At 39.4% G+C, this 20447-nt stretch overlaps 1 gene segment (V, D, J or C); it reads right to left on the bottom strand.

The window, feature by feature from the left end:
• Positions 1–4363: 4363 nt before the first annotated feature.
• LOC147374319 (T-cell receptor gamma chain C region DFL12-like) overlaps positions 4364–20447 on the bottom strand; it is a 33711-nt gene continuing 17627 nt past the window's right edge. The window contains 5 exon segments of the C gene segment in view: positions 4364–6060; positions 8203–8241; positions 10898–10942; positions 11220–11279; positions 14045–14374. Coding sequence covers positions 5915–6060; positions 8203–8241; positions 10898–10942; positions 11220–11279; positions 14045–14374 — 620 coding nt within the window.

Raw genomic sequence — 20447 nt, 5'->3', positions numbered from 1 at the left:
TCAGACATAAAACAAAAATGTGGGCGTGGAAATAGTAGATCCCTTTTTATTTATTTATTTATTTATTTATTTTTTAGAATGTAAGTGATGAGAAACCTATTTCACAAGGGCTTTGGAAGAGCTACATGGGATAGTAGGTGTCGCTCCCTTCCACTATCATTATTACATTAAACCACATGAGCTTGACATTTTTGTATTGTGTTTATTTTTTGACTGGTGTATCGTTGCTTTACAATGTTGTATTAGTTTCTGCTATGCAGCAAAGGGGATCAGCCACATGTATACATATTGGTGCTGTGAATTTACTCTAAAAATAAATCCTTCGATAGCCTTCCATATGGTTCTTTAAGTGTCTAAAACACAGTCCATGTTCAGTATATAAACTTCTTAATGAAAACACAGGGCGAATGTAGCATTTTGCCTTTTTACACCATATCTCAAATACGCTTATTTCCTCTCTTTCTAACCATGAAAAAACCCTCACTGAAAGTCACCAAAAAAGAGAACAACACCAGAGATGAGATCTTCCTTTTGAAGGCTGAAAAGGTGCCATTCACTGCCGATGTTATTGAACAGCTAATAAAGAATTTATTGATTGTAGTATCACACGACATAGTGCCATATCCATATATATTTAATCACCTGCCTGAGGATGGTAAGATAATGTCATGGTCCACCCTGTATTCAGAGGAGACTGAATTTGATCTCGTAATGAAAAGTTGCCAGTAGTATTTCATCATAAGCAAAATATCTTTTTGACTTGCAGAATGGAATTCTTGTTTCATGTCTGAGATTTCTTTTATATTTCTTCTAGTGTATGTGCTCAGTTGTTTCTAACTCTTTGGGACCCCATGGACTGTAGCCCACTGGATTCCTCCGTCCATGTAATTTTCCAGGCAAGAATACTGGAGAGGTTGCCATTTCCTACTCCAATATTTCTTAAGACCCTACATTTGTCTTGCTTTAAAAAAAAAAACAAAACTCATGTACATGCCTTTTTGTACAATTTTAAAAAGTAACAAGTTCCTACATATCAAAATAATTAGTTTTATTTTTCCTGTTTTTCATCATACATTTGGCCTAACATGTTGGAATAAGGGGGACACAAGGGATTATGAATACATATCAAAGGTCTCCAGAAACAGTATCTTTCTCATAAGAGAATGATCTAAATTAGTCTGGATACTCTTCTTTGAAACTGCACCATGAAATCATTGCCATCATTTCCCCTTGTATTTAGTTAGTTTGAATTAAAATAAACTCAATTATATAGTGAGCTATTCTTTTTCAGAAAAGAATGTTCAACATAATGCTTCATAGGAAGGCAGCATGTGTACTCGTTTTTGGATTTTCTTTTTTATATTCATTGTTATTCAAGCAACACTTAGTTGTGTATAGGTAAAATCACACTGGTTTGGGTGGAAGCAGTCATTTGTGTGGATCTAATTGACTCCACCCATGCTCAGTCTAAGAATGGGCCACAGGACACAAATGCAGCTGGAGGCTCCCTGGGGAGCTGGGGCCTCATCAGGGGGAGCTTCTTACATGGAGAGAGGAGAGAGGGGAGCTCCAGGGTCTGGCCTTGGACTAAAACCTCAAGACTTCAGTGGTGTCATTATGATGGGAGCATTCTGTCCGAGGAGTGAACCCGTGTCTACACCACGATCATAACTGGGGCCTGAGCCAGATATCAATGTGTGTTTTTAACCTGAGAAAGAGCTCTCCTCCCATCTTGGGCTGGACCAGTATGACTCGGCTGGTCTCCCTAGGAGGGCACTGCCCCCTAGAAGTTGGCTTTCAGAGCAGAGACAAGAAGAATGAGGATGTGACTTGAATGTGCCCTGTGGTTGGACTGTGAGAACTGAAGCCTTGACCTCAGCCATGAAGCCCTGCTTCCCTCTGGGACTGGATGGATGGAGTGCAGGGTCTGGACCCCACTCTGGACCTGCTGGGTGTGTAGGGGGGGACACCTGCTCTTCATGCTCACATTGCAAACAACCCTCTGCTATTCACCTGTCACACTGTCATCTGATTTACTGTCCCCTAGTAAGCCTTGCTCAGGTTGACTCTAAAGTCATTTAGTCCCTTTACGGGGTCTTGGGTGACTCAGTATATGACACTCAATTGCATAGGTCAACCCTGGTCTTCTGTGTCTATTTTCTCATGAGAAAAAAAGCATCTCACATCACTCCATGCAGCTTGATTCAGGGATTGGGTCTTGTGTCCTCCCATCTACACTGAGAAAATGAAACCAAGATGTTCCAGTCTCAGTAAGTCATAGACTAAGGAAGAACACAGGTGGCTGGAGGAATGTCAAGGATGATCTTAGCGCTGCAAGGAGTCCTGTCTGCTCTTTCCTTCAGGGTCAAGGGCGTGGTCCAAGGTGCAGCATCTGAACATTCTGGGTGTAAGTTTCCCAACTCACTTAGGAGCTAATTGGAAGAACTGTATATTTAAATGGGCTTCCCTGGTGGCTCAGCAGTAAAGAATCTGCCTGCAATGCAGGAGGCAAAGGAGACTTGGGTTCGATCCCTGGGTCAAGAAGATCTCCTGGAGGAGAGCATGGCAGCCCACTCCAGTGTTCTTGCCTGGAGAATCCCCATGGACAGAGGACCCTGGCAGGCTGCAGTCCATAGGGCCGCAAAGAGTCAGACGGCACTGAAGCAACTGAGTATGCACTTGCATATATTTCCATAATGGGGAACCATGACCCACAGCCTAGTGTGTTTGATAACAATTACGTGCCTGTGTAGAGAGATCGTTTCTTCCATTAGTTGTGACCTTTTGAAAGTGAGCAAAGTTGGTTGTGGTTCAACTGTGCTTATACTTTTTTGACACCTCAGCTAGCCTTGTACAGTCTCAACCAGTAGGGCCTGTTTGACTTTAAAGTTTCCACAAATCAACCAAAATGTGGTTTTGAGCATGTGAACAAAACTGAAGCCCGAGAGGATGAAACCCCATCAGCCACACCAGCGCCCTCCTGCTGCCACTCAGGCTGTCACCCCACCCGCACTGCCCTCCCCTCTCTACCCCTCCCAGGCCAGGGCAGCCCAGGGCGAGAGGGGCAGGAAGTTGGACAGCACAGGAGACGCTGCCCAGTATGGTCCTGGCCGGAAAATCAGCTGCACAAAACTTCTCAGAGATTTGCAAATTTCCCCTTTTCTAAATTTTTATTGCTTCCTTTTTAAAATGTAATCTTTATTTTACAGTAGTGTATAGTTGATTTATAATGCTGTGTTAGTTTCAGGTGAACAGCAAAGTGATTCAGTCATACATATGCATGTATGCATTCTTCTTCAGATTCTTTTCTCATATAAGTTATCACAGAATATTGAGCAGAGTTCTTTGTGCTATGCAGTAGGTCCTTGTTGATCATCTGTTTTATATTTAGGAGTTTGTATATGTTAATCCTAAACTCCTAATATATCCCTGTCCCAACTTGTCCCATTTGGTAACCGTAAAACTGTTTTCTAAGTCTGTGAATCTATTCTTTTTTTAATATAAGTTTATTTGTATAATTTTTTTTTACATTCCATATATAAGTGTTGTCATACGATATTTGTCTTTCTCTGATTTACCTCACTTGGTATGATAATCTCCAGATCCATCCATGTTGCAATAAAATGACCATATGATCCAGCAATCCCACTCATGGGTGTATATCTGGAGAAAACCATAATTTGTAAAGATACTTACACCCTAAAGTTCATCACAGCAGTTTGTGCAATAGCCAAGGTAAGTTTCCCCTCTTGGCTTCTGTACTTACTACATTATTTCTTCCCATTGAATAAATATTTCCAAATCTCTAAGATGAGGGCAATGTATTTTACCTAAAGAGGACCGGTCAAGTTAACGGGAACCAAGGGATCAATCTAAGGGCTTCCCTCATAGCTCAGTCAGTAAAGAATCTGCCTGCGATGCAGGAGACCCATGTTCGATTCCTGGGGTGGGAAGATTCCATAGAGAAGGAAATAGCAACCCACTCCAGGATTCTTGCCTGGAGAATCCCATGGACAGAGGAGCCCGGCAGGCTATGGTCCATGGGGTCTCAAGAGTTGGACAAGACTCAGCAACTAAACCACCATTGTTTATGTGGTTGGTCTCTTTTTGTTTTCAAATGGGAACCTTGGTTTAACTGCCTAAGAACTTGTTTCATACACACTGAAGCCGATTATACACAAAGAAACAAACAATAAGCTTTTCCAATTTTAAATAAGACAGTGTTTCAATTCTAATACATAAAAAATTTCCTTTAAAAGGATTCATTAGAGGAAATAGAACATCCCTTATTCTTCCTTCCTTCTACCATGAGTTTAACTTTTTGTTCTATGTCTGTACTTACAGAAATACACAGAAACACATATAATGAGTGTCCTGTTTATTCGTATTATTACTCAATAGGAAAAATGGTTGAAAGACATGAACAAATATTTCAGCAGAAAAGAAAAAGAAGTTGTAAAACCACACACATAGAATAAGGCAGGATTTCCACCATGTTCACAACCACGGGAGTAGATGTGTGGAAACCAGAGTATATACGTAAGAAAAAGACAGATACAATCACAAATTCTTAAGAAAGTTCTCTCCGAATCCTTGGAGGAAGCCTTTAGTAAAGAAGCAGTGTGTGTTTTGTCCTGTCGTAGTTTGTTTGTTCCCAGCAGAAAGTGAACCAAGGGAAAGCCATGTGATGCTAGATTACAAAATGTGAGCTCCAGGTTCAGAAAAACCTGAATGACTCTTATTTACAAAATAGTGACTGTGAACAGACAAATTAACCTCTCCAACCTATAAACTGTGAACTCTAACTGTTGCTTCTTCCAGGGGTTCTTAAATGATTAATGGGATTACCTGATGAACAGTAGAAACAGAGTCTCTGTTCCATCTACATCTGATTTCTTTGCAGGGAAGTAAGCTTAGAAATGAATCTCAGTGCATTTGTGTATGTGTGGAATCTATTGTTCCTACAGTAGATTAGGAAGTACTGACAGTAGATACTAATGTTGAGAACTTGCATGGACCAGGCATCATGGACTCATCTAATCCTCACACTCCAGGAGACACGGCTCTGTAATTTCATTACACAGATGAGGAAATGATGACACAGAGAGCTCGAAGAGCTGTCTGAGATCACACAAGTGCTAATACAGACCCAGCGTTCAAACCCAGGCCCTCGACAGTCACAGTCTGCATGCTTCATCCTGCACCCGATGCTCCTCTGGTGTTGGCGCAGGTCTCATCAGGGGTTAACACGAGGACCTGGAGTCAGGCTTGTGAGACCCTAGCACAGATCTGAGCACACACAGTGCAGGTCATGCTGGGTGTTATACTGTCACTATCCGAATGCCCCAACCCAATGAGTCTGCCTCTGGTGACTCTGAAAGAGAAGGAACACGGGCACCTTTGTTTGGCTCCTGTTGGACCAGCTCCACTGGTCGTCTTGCAGCCGGTGCCCCAGAGAAAGCACCATAACCACCATCTCAGTGAAAGACCTAGAAATGTGGTGTTGACCATTATTACATCAGCGCTAAATTTGATAGCCTGGTTATCATGCTGTTTCTCACCTTGGTTAGATTTCATGAAATTAAAGTACACAGAGAAAAGGGGGCTTGTGATTCTTTTGTATTTATTGTGCATGTTATGAAAATCTAAGTATAGAATTCGAGCAGCAAAGCTGACTTCTTCAGGGTGTGTGACAGGGAGGGTCAGGGTCGTGGTCTGGCTGGAGGTGCTGAGGGAGGAGACAGGGAGCTGCCCACAGTGTGCGCTCAGGAATTGAAAGGACTTGAGGGTGGGACAATTATGACATCATAGATAAATACACATCTGAACTGAGATAACCCAAACCAAAAAGCAAGCAGAGACTTTCTGGGACTGTAGAGGATGAAGGAAAGTTGATCTCTCGGTAGCCCCCCCATTACGAGATCTTCCTGTCACAGCAGACGCCTGTTCTTCTAAACACACAGGAAATGATGACAACAAAGTAGACTGTGCTCAGGAGGAGGAGTAAGAGGTAGGTGTAATAGGCTGCAGAGGTGTTCATGAGCTGCAGCTGCAGGGTACCTAGGAGAAGTCATTTTGGTTAGTTTCAAGTGTTCTTTTGAGAGGAGAGGACATATTCACGGAAGTGGTCACAATGATTTATTTCTGGTGATCTGCAAAGAAGTGGCACTCCAAACCCAAAGAAAACAGATGCAACCACCATGAGCACCACCACCACCAGAACAACTCAGAATCTAGTTGACAATTCAAGTCAATCAACGACCTCAACTAAATCCAACAGAACCTTCCCAAATATTAAAAAGCAAGGTTGTGTTTTTAAAGAATGAGTCCAAATGGGAAAAATATCTATGATAAATAGCATTTTGCATTTTTTGTGCCATCACATCTCTGAGTAACAATAAGAGGTGACGTTTGTTAACCCCTAACCAAATGTCAAACACTTATTCTGAGAGCTTTGCATGCAAGATTCTAATCTTAGTTAAGTTTTCAAATAACCTACGAGATTATCATTTTCAACCCCTTTTACCAGTAAACTGAGGACAGAGAGAAATAATTTGCTTGGTGTCACACATTAAGAAAGCACCAGAAATCACATTTCAATCCCAGCAACCTGAATCTGAAGAAGGTATTCTTAGCTGCTCTGTAGTCCTGCATTTCCATGTCCAATAAATATCCCAGACATCAAAGTTACGCATAAACAGCAAGTTGAATTGCTGATGTGGAAGCATCTGAGCCATTACATGTTGTGCACCAATGAGATTCCTATGAAGGGGATCAACCAGGGAAATCTGGTTGTGACACAGTGAGGTGGGTGGAAGGCTTTAGTAAAGAGAACTTTGTACAAAATGGAAGAGAGTGGTTAGTCCAAAATCCCCGAAACCTTAGGAGCTCATGCCTCAGTCACCTGTCTTTCTTAGATATCTAACCTCGTGCCCGTGATGTTCTAGGATGATTGCACTTACTCTCCTTCAAAGTTTTGCAAGAAATAGATGATGTCAAGAAGCAATTAACAATGATACTGGGCCTGACTTGCTACTCAATGGACTACAAGGCTGAGTTTCTCCTGTATGTTTCCCTTTTCTATGCTTTACCTTCATGGAGTCAGAACTCCAGAATCACTAGTATGTGGTGTGGAAAGGATCTCAGGAGGAGGGACATGCTCATAACTCATGGCCCTGAGTCAGGTCAGATGTTAGCTGAGTTCCAGGCCCCCTGACACACTGGGAACGGAGGAGGGATCAGCAGGACCATTGCCAGCTCTTCTAAATTCACTGAGACCCTTCATGTAGGGAGAAGGGGCCACCAACTAGTACTCATCCTGTGCCAGCTAAATGGATACCCTGTGGGAGACATTCCACATAGGTGACCTTATCTCTGTAATAACTGAGCTGGGTGCAATTGTTCCCAGTTGCCACTATTGTTCCCAGAAGAGGGCACTATTGCCCAGAAATAGAAGTAATTACCCACCTTCGTGCAACTAATAATAAAAGACCTGGGGTTAAAGTGCTGTCTGGGATAGTTGGAAATCCACGCACTTATACCCTGCCCATGGGTCCACCCTGTCTCAGGGCCTCGGTTTTAGGATTCTTGCTCTATATCTTAGAGATGGAATAGAGAACTGAGGAAATGTCTGAACCATGGATTCCGATGGCCTTTGTTGAATCCTCATATCTAGCTATGGAGCTTGGTACAAGGGATTTAAGTAATTTTGGCTAATGGCCCTCATTGAAAAATTATGGGAAAATGTTGCACCACCTCATAGGAGTGTTATGATGAAAAAAAAATATTCACATAAGATCCAGCACAACACCTTATGTAGATCAAGCTCTCAGCCAGTGTCAGTTCATGTATTAGTTACCAGCAAGGGCTAAAACTCAAAAACAATCTAGAAGCAACTTGATATCAAGTTTCTGCAATTATTACAAACAAAATCTACACAACTGGGTAAAGCCCACTGTTGAAATAATTTGGAGCCTATCAGTTCATCCTCTCATTTAGAGTCATCTTACACCAAAACCAGCATTTAATGTGTTAAGATGACTCTTCAGGAACGATGGATTTACTTAAAATATGCAGTCTATTCTGCAATATCCAGACATTTTGTTTTTTCTACCTTATATCAAGGAAGTCCAAAAGTTAAGTTTATCCAGAGGGAAAAAAGTGCTCTAACATGACACAAAGGCAGACAAAGACAGAACTTACGGCTTTCACCTTCCAGACATGCCTTTGTAGAATTAGTATCTAGAAGAAAAGAGAGCAGGTATTAATCAATTGTATTGTCAGTCATTCATACATATTATTAGACAGTGGTACAAATGTGATTAACTCTGTGTGCGTTAATATGCATGTATATATAATAGAAGATCTGCTAACACAGACAGGAGAGATACTCTGATTAAATGTATGAACACCATAGTTTCAGGAATAATTGACTTTTTCTTAACATTAACCAAGGAAGTTCAAGAGGTAATTGATCAGGTAAAAATTCATGCTTTCTGCTGCTGCTGCTAAGTCGCTTCAGTCATGTCCAACTCTGTGCAACCCCAGAGACTGCAGCCCACCAGGCTCCCCTGTCCCTGGATTCTCCAGGCAAGAACACTGGAGTGGGTTGCCATTTCCTTCTCCAATGCATGAAAGTGAAAAGTGGAAGTGAAGTCGCTCAGTCATGTCCGACTCATGCTTTCTAAAATATATATATATTATATATATATATATGTATACAATAACTTTTCTACTATGCTTGACAAAGGCTTGATAAAGAACATCAAAAAAAAAAAAAAAAGAGATGGAGAAATTGGAAAACATAAACTAAATGAAATGGGAGCACCGAATATGAAATAGAAAAAGTGAAACAAACTAGATAAAAGTAAAAGATTCTCATATAGTCCAGTTGCTTTTAAACATGGTTGCTTATTAGAAACATATCTGGAACTCTCGCAAAAAAAAGCAATTCCTGGGCATTTGTATTTTTCAAAAAATTCCAAGTTAATTCTAATACACATCTGGATTTTAAAAAGTGTTTACAGGTTTTTCTATTAAATGGTAGTTTTGGTGATATAGAATTCTATTATTTTTCTGTTGACCAGTCATGATTCAACGGTATTAAGTGAGTACTAGTTAATGTTAGTGTTAGTCACTCAGTCGTGTCTGACTCTTTGCGACCCCATGGACTGTATAGCCTGCCATGTTCCTCCGTCCATAGGATTTTCCAGGCAAGAACCCTGGAGTGGGTTGCCATTTCATAATCACAATAGTGAAAGATGCTTATCAGTTTTCACAATCAATAGCCAAACAAAAAGTAAAAGAGAATTACAATAGCAAGCCATAATGGGAACATGATTAACCTAACGATATAAAACAATTACATACAGTTTGGGGGGTCAAGCAGAGTGACATGGTAAATGGGAGTGCATACATGCACATGTTTTCATCTGCCCAGCCAATCTGAATTATGACATTTTGATTTCATTTGTTTGACTTAGTTTGAATAAGATGCTAGATTTCTAATTAAAAAAAAATAGATATGCAACAAGAAACAGATGTTTACTATTTAGCACAAGGAGCTATAGTCACTATCTTGTAATAACCTATAACAGAAAATAATGTCAAAAGTAATATATGTGTATAAGTGATTGACAAAAAATTCTATTTTTAGAAATTTGGTAATGTTTAGTGAAAAAGCTGGCTTAAAGCTCAACATTCAGAAAACAAAGATCGTGGCATCCGGTCCCATCACTTCATGGGAAATAGATGGGGAAACAGTGGAAACAGTGTCAGACTTTATTTTTTTGGGCTCCAAAATCACTGCAGATGGTGACTGCAGCCATGAAATTAAAAGATGCTTACTCCTTGGAAGGAAAGTTATGACGAACCTAGATAGTATATTCAAAAGCAGAGACATTGCTTTGCCAACGAAGGTCCGTCTAGTCAAGGCTATGGTTTTTCCTGTGGTCATGTATGAATGTGAGAGTTGAACTGTGAAGAAGGCTGAGTGCCAAAGAATTGATGCTTTTGGACTGTGGTGTTGGAGAAGACTCTTGAGAGTCCCTTGGACTGCAAGGAGATCCAATACATGTTCCCATTCTAAAGGAGATCAGCCCTGGGATTTCTTTGGAGGGAATGATGCTGAAGCTGAAACTCCAGTACTTTGGCCACCTCATGCGAAGAGTTGACTCATTGGAAAAGACTCTGATGCTGGGAGGGATTGGGGGCAGGAGGAGAAGGGGACGACAGAGGATGAGATGGCTGGATGGCCTCACTGACTCGATGGACGTGAGTCTCAGTGAACTCTGGGAGTCGGTGATGGACAGGGAGGCCTGGCGTGCTGCGGTTCATGGGGTCTCGAAGAGTCGGACACGACTGAGCGACTGAACTGAACTGAATGTTTATCTTTGTCAGTTTTTCTAAATGGCCTGTGGATATCTAATAACAATGTATGAGATACAAAATGTTAAATATATTTGTATAGGATATAAGATTAAGATAAATTAATATAAATAGAAATCTATTATATTTGAATTATTAATGACATCATTCAAGATGCTCCCATTTTTATTTTTTCTGTGCTTTGATAAAATATTCTCAGAGAAATGTCAATATGTCTCATTATGATTATATGTTTTTTTCTTTTCCCTTATATTTCTCCTGATTTTTGCTTTAGGTATCTTTGTTTCTTTGTTGTTAGGTGTCTGTTTATGATGTCTATTTCTTTGTGAATTGTACCTGTTTTTTGGTATCATTTTTTTTGAATTGTACTTGTTTTTTGAATTGCATCATTCAAAATATTCATCTTTGTTACATTTAAAAATAAATAGATAACATTTTTTAGAAAGGTAATTGATCAGGAAGGAAAAAAGTGCTATAGGATGTCTTAAAGGCAAACATAAGCAAAACTTACCACTTCCATCTTTCAGACAAGCTTTTTTAGAACCAGTATCTGTAACTTATAAAAGCAAAGGAAGCAAGTATTAATCAACTGTCCACACTCATTATTTTACAGTCAGTGCATATTATGTATAATATGGTGTCTGTGAATATATACATACACATATGTATATAATCTATTGACAGATGACAGTAGAGATGATCAGTAAAACTATAACAATAATGAGCCCCACAATTTCAGATAATTGGTCTTTTCCACTTTAAAACAGAGAAGTTCAACAGAAAGAAAGAAAAACTAAAACATGACATAAAGATAAATCTGTACAAAAACTTACTGCTTTCATCAGTCAAACAATCATTTGGAGGCTCAGTAGTAGGGACAAGTGAGGTGACAACTACAAGAAATGAGAACAAGTATTAATGAATTATCTGTGCCCATTATTTGATACTGTGAGTATGTTTCAGCAGTAAAGAATCCACCTGCAAGGCAGTAGTCACAGGAGACACAGGTTTGGTACCTGGGTCAGGAAGATCCCCTGGAGGAGGGCACAGCAACCCATTCTGATAGTCTTGCCTGGAGACCCCCACGGACAGAGAAGTCCGGTGGGCTACAGTCCATGGGGTTGCAAAGATTTGGACACGACTGAAGTGACTTCGCACACATGCACATATGTTTATACGTGTGTGTATATTGCAATCAGAGAAGGTGATGGCACCCCACTCCAGTACTCCTGCCTGGAAAATCCCGTGGATGGAGGAGCCCAGTAGGCTGCAGTCCATGGGGTTGCTCAGAGTCGGACAGGACTGAGCTACTTCACTTTCACTTTTCACCTTCATGCATTGGAGAAGGAAATGGCAACCCACTCCAGTATTCTTGCCTGGAGAATCCCAGGGACAGGGGTGCCTGGTGGGCTGCCGTCTATGTGGTTGCACAGAGTCGGACACGACTGAAGCGACTCAGCAGCAGCAGCAGCAGTATATTGCAATATATATGTATGTGTAATATACATATATTCCCTTACAATGACTTTATTCACTAAAAGATAAACAAACCTCTTATTAACATGCATTGGTTGAGGCAGAAACAATAAAGTATTAAAGTTTTATAATCAACTCTATGTGTTTAAGTTCTCTTTCTCAGTGAAGGTTGGTCAAAAACTAGGACCAGATTAGATTTATTTCTCTGTAAAATCATTTCATTAATATGTACTTCATGTTATATTCTTAGCTTTTATCAAAAACAAAACAATTTTAAGAAACAGCATTGGAAGTTTGCTATAGAATAACATTAACCAAAATGCCATCATTAGCTTTACAGCCGTTAGAAACCCTTGGAATGCATTTGTTTCAGAATTGTGTTCAGGTAAAACACATTATGAACTGGAATATCTCTCTAATATGGTAACTGTCACAATGAAACTTATATACTTATTTTTTTCTCATTACAAGAAAAAAGTACTAAAACCTAGTACTTTTAGTGTCCTTAAGTAGGACTCTTAAAGCCACGATTACATTAAACTGCAAATTTGCTTCTGTTCTATTAGAATAAAAATTAAAATTTAGAGCTATTTTTGTAATTTTATTTTTAATTAGTTTTAGAAGAGGATATAAATGGATTTGATGAATATATGAATAGGTACAGCCATGTCATATTTTGGAAAGCAAGTGTTTTCTCTGATGTTATTTCATTTGTTCTTCATTGCAGCCCCAGGACAAAACCAAGACAAGTGTTCAAACCTGATTTGATCATTGGATAAACTAAGAATCAGAGAAGATAAAGACTTACTTCAGAAATTCGGACTGGGGCATAGCAAACATCTATGCACATTTTATGTGCTTGGTTCCCACGGCTTTAAAAAGGTTTCCTGCTGCTGCTGCTGTGAAGTCGCTTCAGTCATGTCCGACCCCATGGACGTCAGCCCACCAGGCTCCCCCGTCCCTGGGATTTTCCAGGCAAGAACACTGGAGTGGGTTGCCATTTTCTTCTCCAATGCATGAAAGTGAAAAGTGAAAGTGAAGTCGTTCAGTCGTGTCTGACTCTTAGCAACCCCACGGACTGCAGCCTACCAAGCTCCTCCATCCATGGGATTTTCCAGGCAGGAGTACTGGAGTGGGGTGCCATTGCCTTCTCTGAAAAAGGTTTCCTAGCCACAGGGAAAAGAACAAAATGATTCCTTCTGATGGGGGCTTTGGAGACTTTGGTCTGTTAGGTGAACATGCAGGACATTAAATCCTGAGTCCAGTGAGTTACAGGACCACTGTCAGGGCCGAGGCACATCCCAGCTCTCTGCCCACACTGCATGGACATGTCCAGCATCTGCTCATGGGGGCTGCTTTGAGATGTCATGCCTGGATCACAAGTGACCCTAAGTCATCAAGGAAAGTGTATATTCTCTTGACTGTAATGCATCCTCCTTGGGCAGTAATTCACCTCAGTGTGTCCATCCGTACATCCCTCCAGACATGGCATGTGCTAGGGCTGCAATAAAACTATCTTGAAAGACCTTTTCTAATAGCAAGAAATGCATTCATTATGTAATGGGAGTAAGTTTGTACACTTTAACATCACCCAATCTTTGATTACAATTTTATCTTATAGTGGTATGTAAAATACAAATTTCAAAAACCTAAGCCCTTAAAAAACCACCTGGTCAAATGATTCTTTTTGCTGAGCTGCAATTTGGCTCCCTTATACGAAGACCATTTTGTCATTTAATAACTCATTGCTTTGGAATTGTAAAGGAGAACTGAATTGAGAATGACTTTGCCTGCTGAAGGATATTCCTGAAAGATGTAGAAGTGTTGTTATTTCCTGACCAACCAAGATCCCCAACAGTGAAGATCTGTTGTGTGCTTAGTTGCTCGATGCTTTCACATATGTTGTTTCATTTAATCCATACAACAACTCTAACACTTAAACATCGTATGATCTTAATATTTTGGAAAATGAAACTGAGGGTGAGAGAAGTAAAATTTTTTCTTTTCTATGTTTCAAGGCCTATCCTATTTTAATCCTATGGGGAGATAGCTACCATTAAATGAAACATCATTTTATCAAGACATATTTGTTTGTTTTTCATTAACACTTAGCCGGAAAGGTGGGTATTGCCTTTGAAAAACAGTGTTTTGGGAGGTTATATTTACATTTATATTCACTTACCTTCTTTTATTGAAGGAAAAATAATCTCTTGATCAATTCCTCCTATATTTTTCTTGTGTTTGACAACACATACATGTTGTTTATCCATAGAGTTTTCGGTCACGGTCAGCCAGCTGAACTTCATGTATGTGTCCTTGGTCTTCATGGTATTTCCCTGCTGGGATGGCAGAGCTCTTTTGTCATTTTTTGCTCTCCAAGAAACTGTAATAACATCAGGGAAAAATTTCTCCAGGAGACAAAGATATGTTCCAGCATTATCATGGTTGATTTCAGCAAGTGAAGGAAGAAAAACAGTGGGCTTGGGGGAAGTGTCTGCCTCGAGGTTTCTCTCTGTAGGGGAATATGGAATAGTAATGAAAAAGAATGGTTAAAGAAACACCAACATGTTGTGGCTTGGAAAAACCTAGTGAGTAGTAAAAGAACAGAAGGCTGCTGCTCACTATGGCCTTGCATCCACAGTACGTTGTTAGGTGCTTGCTGCTGCTGCTGCTGCTAAGTCGCTTCAGTCGTGTCTGAATCTGCGTGACCCCATAGACGGCAGCCCACCAGGCTCCCCGGTCCCTGGGATTCTCCAGGCAAGAACACTGGAGTGGATTGCCATTTCCTTCTCCAATGCATGAAAGTGAAAAGTGAAAGTGAACTCGCTCAGTCGTGTCCAACTCTTCGAGACCCCATGGATTGCAGCCTACCAGGCTTCTCCGTCCATGGGATTTTCCAGGCAAGGGTACTGGAGTGGGGTGCCACTGCCCTGTCCCTAGGTGCTTAGTAGTGTTCTATTTTTAATGGCAAGAGAAGTTCAAGACTTCATGGAACTTGCCCAAAGTCACAGCTGTTAAGTAGCAGAGGTGGATTATAACTTGACCTTCACTTTTTCTCCATATGCAGAGATGGAGTGCATCTTGTGTGCATGCCAAGTCGCTTCAGTCGTGTCTGACTCTTTATGACCTAATGACTATAGCCTGCCAGTCTCCTCTGTCCATGGGATTATGACTTTTAAATATCCCATATAAATATCCCACATCAAGACTTCCAACATTCATGAACATGTTTATTGATTGAATCCATGCTTCCTACAGTGGAAATGGGGAGTCCCAATCACTGGACTGCCAGGGAAGTCCCCAATTGATCTTTAAAAATCTCTTTTGTTCTATAATACTGGAGCCTGTTTTGAAGTAGATGGGTGGGTGGTGGGATTAGGGGCGGCGGGGGCAATTGGGTATGATGGTTTCTGTATTGGTGAAAATCTTTGCTAGTTTCTACACTACTTCCCTTTCCCATCCTGTATTTTGCAATTTATGCTCTCTTTGTCCAAATAACACATTCTCATATTCTGCAACTCTGTGGAATCTCACTCTTCATTTAACTGATTCTGGAATGAATCATAAAAATAAATACCCAGAGAAAATTTATTGGTTTTACAAAGCAATATAGTTACTTTTGAGAATGGGAATCAACACCCATGTGTACTTGACACGTGTACTGTGAAGTTGAACTTTGAGCTCCAGATGTGGATCCCATGCCCGATTCTGAAGTGAGGAAATTCTCTTTATTTCTAATTTTATATGACCTCTCAATTTTATACCTGAACCACTCCAGATTTTGGAGTAGAGCAGCATGTTATTTAAAGTGCCTTAATTGTATAACGGTACTTCCAAAACTTCTATTAAAAATGTATTATTAATCCCAAACTCCTAATTTGGGATTAGCAGATACAGACTACTGTATATAAAATAGATAAACAATAAGAACCTACTCTGTAGAACAGAGAAGTATATGAAATATCTTGTAATAACCTTTAATGGAAAAGAATCTGAAAAATAATACACACACAAAAAAAACTGAATCACTTTGCTGTACACCTGTAAATAACCCAACATTGTGAACTAACTATACTTTCATGTAAAAAAAATGTATTTTCAGAAAGGCTCTTATACTAAACTTATCAAGTAATCTACTTAGAATTTTTCCAAATTCAGAAAATGTTCACAACAGCATATTTTATTTTGGAATTTCATCTGAAATTTTAGCTTGAGTAATAATACACAATATTCTGGCTCTCAGTGTTTTCCCTATAATTTGAATTTGCCCCCTAAGGCTGCTGAACTGCTTTACTGCCAGTTTTCTTTTTTTCCACCAGCTGCATGAAGTATATATCCTGACTAGGGATGGAACCTGTGCCACCTGCATTGGAAGGTGGAGTCTTAGCCACTGGACCACTGGGAGAGTCCTTCAGGGGAAATATCTTAAGAAGGGAGAAATTGGACTTCTCATCTGAGAAGAAAAGACAATTCTTGGGAACTTCTGCCTGTGCAGCAAAGTTCCTGGTTTTTCTTCTAAATCAGTAAGCAGACAGGGTTGATTTTTCACTCATGTTGTAAATAAAGTTGGGTTGTACTGTGCTATTTTAATTTTATACATCTTGCTTTTAGTACAAGTGGTATTTTACACATTATAAAAGCAAGACACTGTATTTCTCCAACCATATACTTTGTTGATAGTGATTTAGGTCTTCCCTCTTTTTACCCCCTCTCATTTTTCTTTTACAAACTAAATAATTGAAGCTCTTTCACACTTAAATAAGAATTTTTAATTCATGAGATTTCTATCTATATTTAATTGACTTCACTTCTTGATCATTTTCTTTATAAATTAAAACTTTTTTCTGATAACTATGAGCATGAAGCCCAAGCTTACTGGTTATATATTTTAGAGCCAATAAATGTTGTTGTTAGAAATGATATCAATTAAATTAAAGGATTAAGATTTAAAGCACATAGAACAATAGGACATATAAAAAAAAATATTTTAATCTCATTTTTTCTTGCCATGTACCAAAGTCTGCTAAAGAGAAACAGATACCTTCCAATTCAATTTTATGTGTGTGAGGGAACCATAAGATAACTTTCCATTTGTTAATAGTACAGCTGCATCCCCTGAAGAATTTCAATTCATCAACAGTTAGGCTACCAACACTCTGCCTCTTGGATGCAATTTTCCCTTTACATTTGAATAAACACCTATCCAACATGTATGACGTGTTAGCCAACAAAACGTACGGTGCTCAGTCGTGTCCAACTCTTTGCAACCCCATGGACTGTACCCCTCCTGGCTCCTCTGTTCACGGGCTTATCCAGACACGAATACTGATGCATTAGACAATGTGCTAAATACTTCATCACACAGTCTCATTTAATTCTCATACAACCCCTGCTGGATAATACTGTTATACTATTTTACAGATTAGGAGACTGAGTCCAGAGAATAACGTCCATGTTCATATACATAGTTAGTGGTGGATCGGAAGTTCGAGGTCAGCCTGACTCCAAAGCCCACTTTCTTTGGAAATACCCCTTCAGCATCAGGAAAGGAGACATGTTAACTCATAAAACTTACCTGTAATGACAAACTTCAACCCTGGGCCATATACTTTCATGATGATTATGTACATTATACATGAGCCCTTTATAGAAGTCCACACAGACACGAAGCCAAATTTTTTATAATATTTGTACAGTGTTGTCTATGCTCTCCTTTACTATGTGAATTTGTTGTAAAATCTCTCCTAAATCTCTACATCTAATTCCCATCCACATTCCCATTTTTAGTAAATATAATTCCTATTTAATTATTTCTTACCTTCCATTACCTTGAAAAAAATTATGTTCTTCTGATACCTACCTGTGACAATGAGTTTTGCTCCAACATTGAAGTTTTTTAAATAACTATTCCACAGTGATTCAAGTCATATCAAAAACTTTAGACTAATTAGCTTCTCTGATTTCTTCAAATTCTAGTAGAACTATGATGACTTGGAATTCAAGACACTAGTCTTCTGGTCCTGGTTCATTTCGCTCCTAACAAGCTCTGTGGTTGAGCAAATCAAGTAAACTAACGCCTTGGGTACCTTATTTATTTGAAAATGACCGTGCTACTGTTAAGTCAAATGAACATCCTTATTAGTGTTTTGGTGAGCTCAAAATGAAACAAGATCTGAAAAGTCATTTGAATAAAAATTATATAGAGGTAAGAGGTTGTAAATATTACTATATTATCATTGATATTATTATTAGTATTTTTATTTGTGATAATTGTGTGGTCCAACATGATATTTTAATATCATGGGAGCAAATCTTGCCTATCTGATGGGAATTCAGTATCTGGGGTTTACAAGTAGATCCATAGCAACTGATGACTTGTTTGCATTCCTCTGTGTTTTGATATGTCTGGGATTCTCCAAGCCGGTATCACAGCTTTTCACACACCCAGTTAATAGGCAGTCATTTGTTCTGTCGTATTTGCTGCATTTCCAGGGTGAAAAAAATCAAAGGGAACATTGGCTAAAGCCTAATGTATGCAGCCAGTATATGGAACGTCACTTCTGCTGTCCACAACAAATGGCTTTTTCCCCCCAAAACAGCACAGTCGTTGGGTATCTCAAGATTTTACCAGAAATTTCAGCTTCAAAAAATCTATCCAGTTTATGCCCAAAGTTCAGCTTGCAGCTCCAGGTATGGGCCTTATGACAAATGACCACAAAAATGGCAGGATGCCTGGTACTCAAATTCTCCTTTGTTAAGTTGGATTGCCTCATCTTATCAGCTGAGGGTCACCATTCATGAATGACATTACATTTTGGTGCCCATTGCATTGATGCATTGGGAGCATAAACATATTTGTTTGAAGACCATTTCCTCCATTTTATATACTGGATATTGAAGGCAATGTCCCCTTTTTACTTCATTTTCCTACTAAAGACTTCCACATTGAAGTTCTTTTTTTAAATTTTGTGGTGGGAAAACATATTTGAAAATTTGGTGTGCTTATTTTAGTCGGTTAATATAGGGTATCTATTCCACTACATTTTTTTCTTGCTTTATTATTTCTTATTTTTAATTCACTTCTTTTGGATTGAGATCGAACTGACACATATTCTGAATGTTTAATAAATGCACATTCATGTGACTTCCATGATCTTTGTGAGGGAAAGAGACGTCATTTCAGTGCTATGATTAAAATCAAGAGCATTGCTGTCATATGTGAGCAGCAATACAAAGTATGAGCTATTACTAATAGTTAGTTACAGAATCCAGGTCAGGCTACAGAAGGGTAAATATTCAGGATATAAAGACATGACTTAATGTTTCAAATATCACATAATGATCCAGTCCTCTTATTTTGACAAGTCTCTACTGGATCCCAAACTTTGCCACAGTAGCTAGTCATGTGACTTTAGGCAAGTAACTAAACTTCTCTAAACCTCAGTTTCTTATCTATAAAATGGGAATGACAGGATTACTGGTGAGGAAAGTATAAGGCATTGAAACTACGTATCATGGTGTCCACTGCTAAGTCACTCCAGTCGTGTCCAACTCTGTGAGACCCCATACATGGGAGCCCACCAGGCTCCCCCGTCCCTGGAATTCTCCAGACAAGAACACTGGAGTGGGTTGCCATTTCCTTCTCCAATGCATGAAAGTGGAAAGTGAAAGTGAAGTCGCTCAGTTGTGTCCGACTCTTCTCGACTCCACGGACTGCAGCCTACCAGTCTCCTCCATCTATGGATTTTCCAGGCAAGAGTACTGGAGCAGGGTGCCATTGCCTTCTCCGATCATGGTGTCTATCCTTCAGTAAATATTAACTAATATTAAAATTCTCTTTAATGGCATGGTTTGAGGCCATTTCATCAAAATCTTCCATCAAACAAAAGATACGTTTTTAATAAGCAATAACTATTACACCAAGCTCAACAATCCAAGACATCCTACTTCTGCAGCCATGGACCATAGAAGACAGGTCTCAGTTAAGCCAGAATCTAGAATGCTTTTCCACTAGAATAGAAGCTGTTTGGTGTTGAGACTTGTTCTGTGTCTTGTTCGCCCTTCTGTCTGCGGCTCCCAGCACAGAAACTGTCCTCAATAAATATTTGCTGAGAGAATGAAAGAGCAAAAGAGAATGCCCAGCCATGAAGACCCTTTCATGAACTTTGGAGCTGAAATGGCTCATTGAGCTCACAAACTGGTCCATGTCCAGACAAGTTCACAACGGATGAGATAGTTTAAATTTCAAATAATCTCAGCCTCCTTCTAAGAAGCTAGAGCAATAAGAAGTGAGATTTATCAATGTTGTATAATCATTTACTGTAAGAATTTCCTTCCACTGCTCTTAGGGATGAGATGAAAATCAGGAATATTGGTTTTGCAGGAGATTCAGGAGCACAGTATTTTATCTCAAAATATAGAGAAGATATAGTAAGAAAAGTGTTTCTCACTTAATAGACTGCCTATAAGGAAAGGAACTTGAACTAATAACTTATACCAATGTGATGTCATAATATGCTATTTATGTTGGAATATAGAAAGATAAAGGAAGCAATAAGACAGACATGTTCAGAATACTTTACTAT

The sequence above is a fragment of the Bos grunniens genome, chromosome 4 (assembly GCF_055505025.1).
Source record: "Bos grunniens cultivar Pamir isolate PY7600 chromosome 4, Bosgru_T2T1.0, whole genome shotgun sequence".
Lineage (NCBI taxonomy): Eukaryota > Metazoa > Chordata > Mammalia > Artiodactyla > Bovidae > Bos > Bos grunniens.
This window is presented reverse-complemented; position numbering and strand designations above follow the sequence as displayed.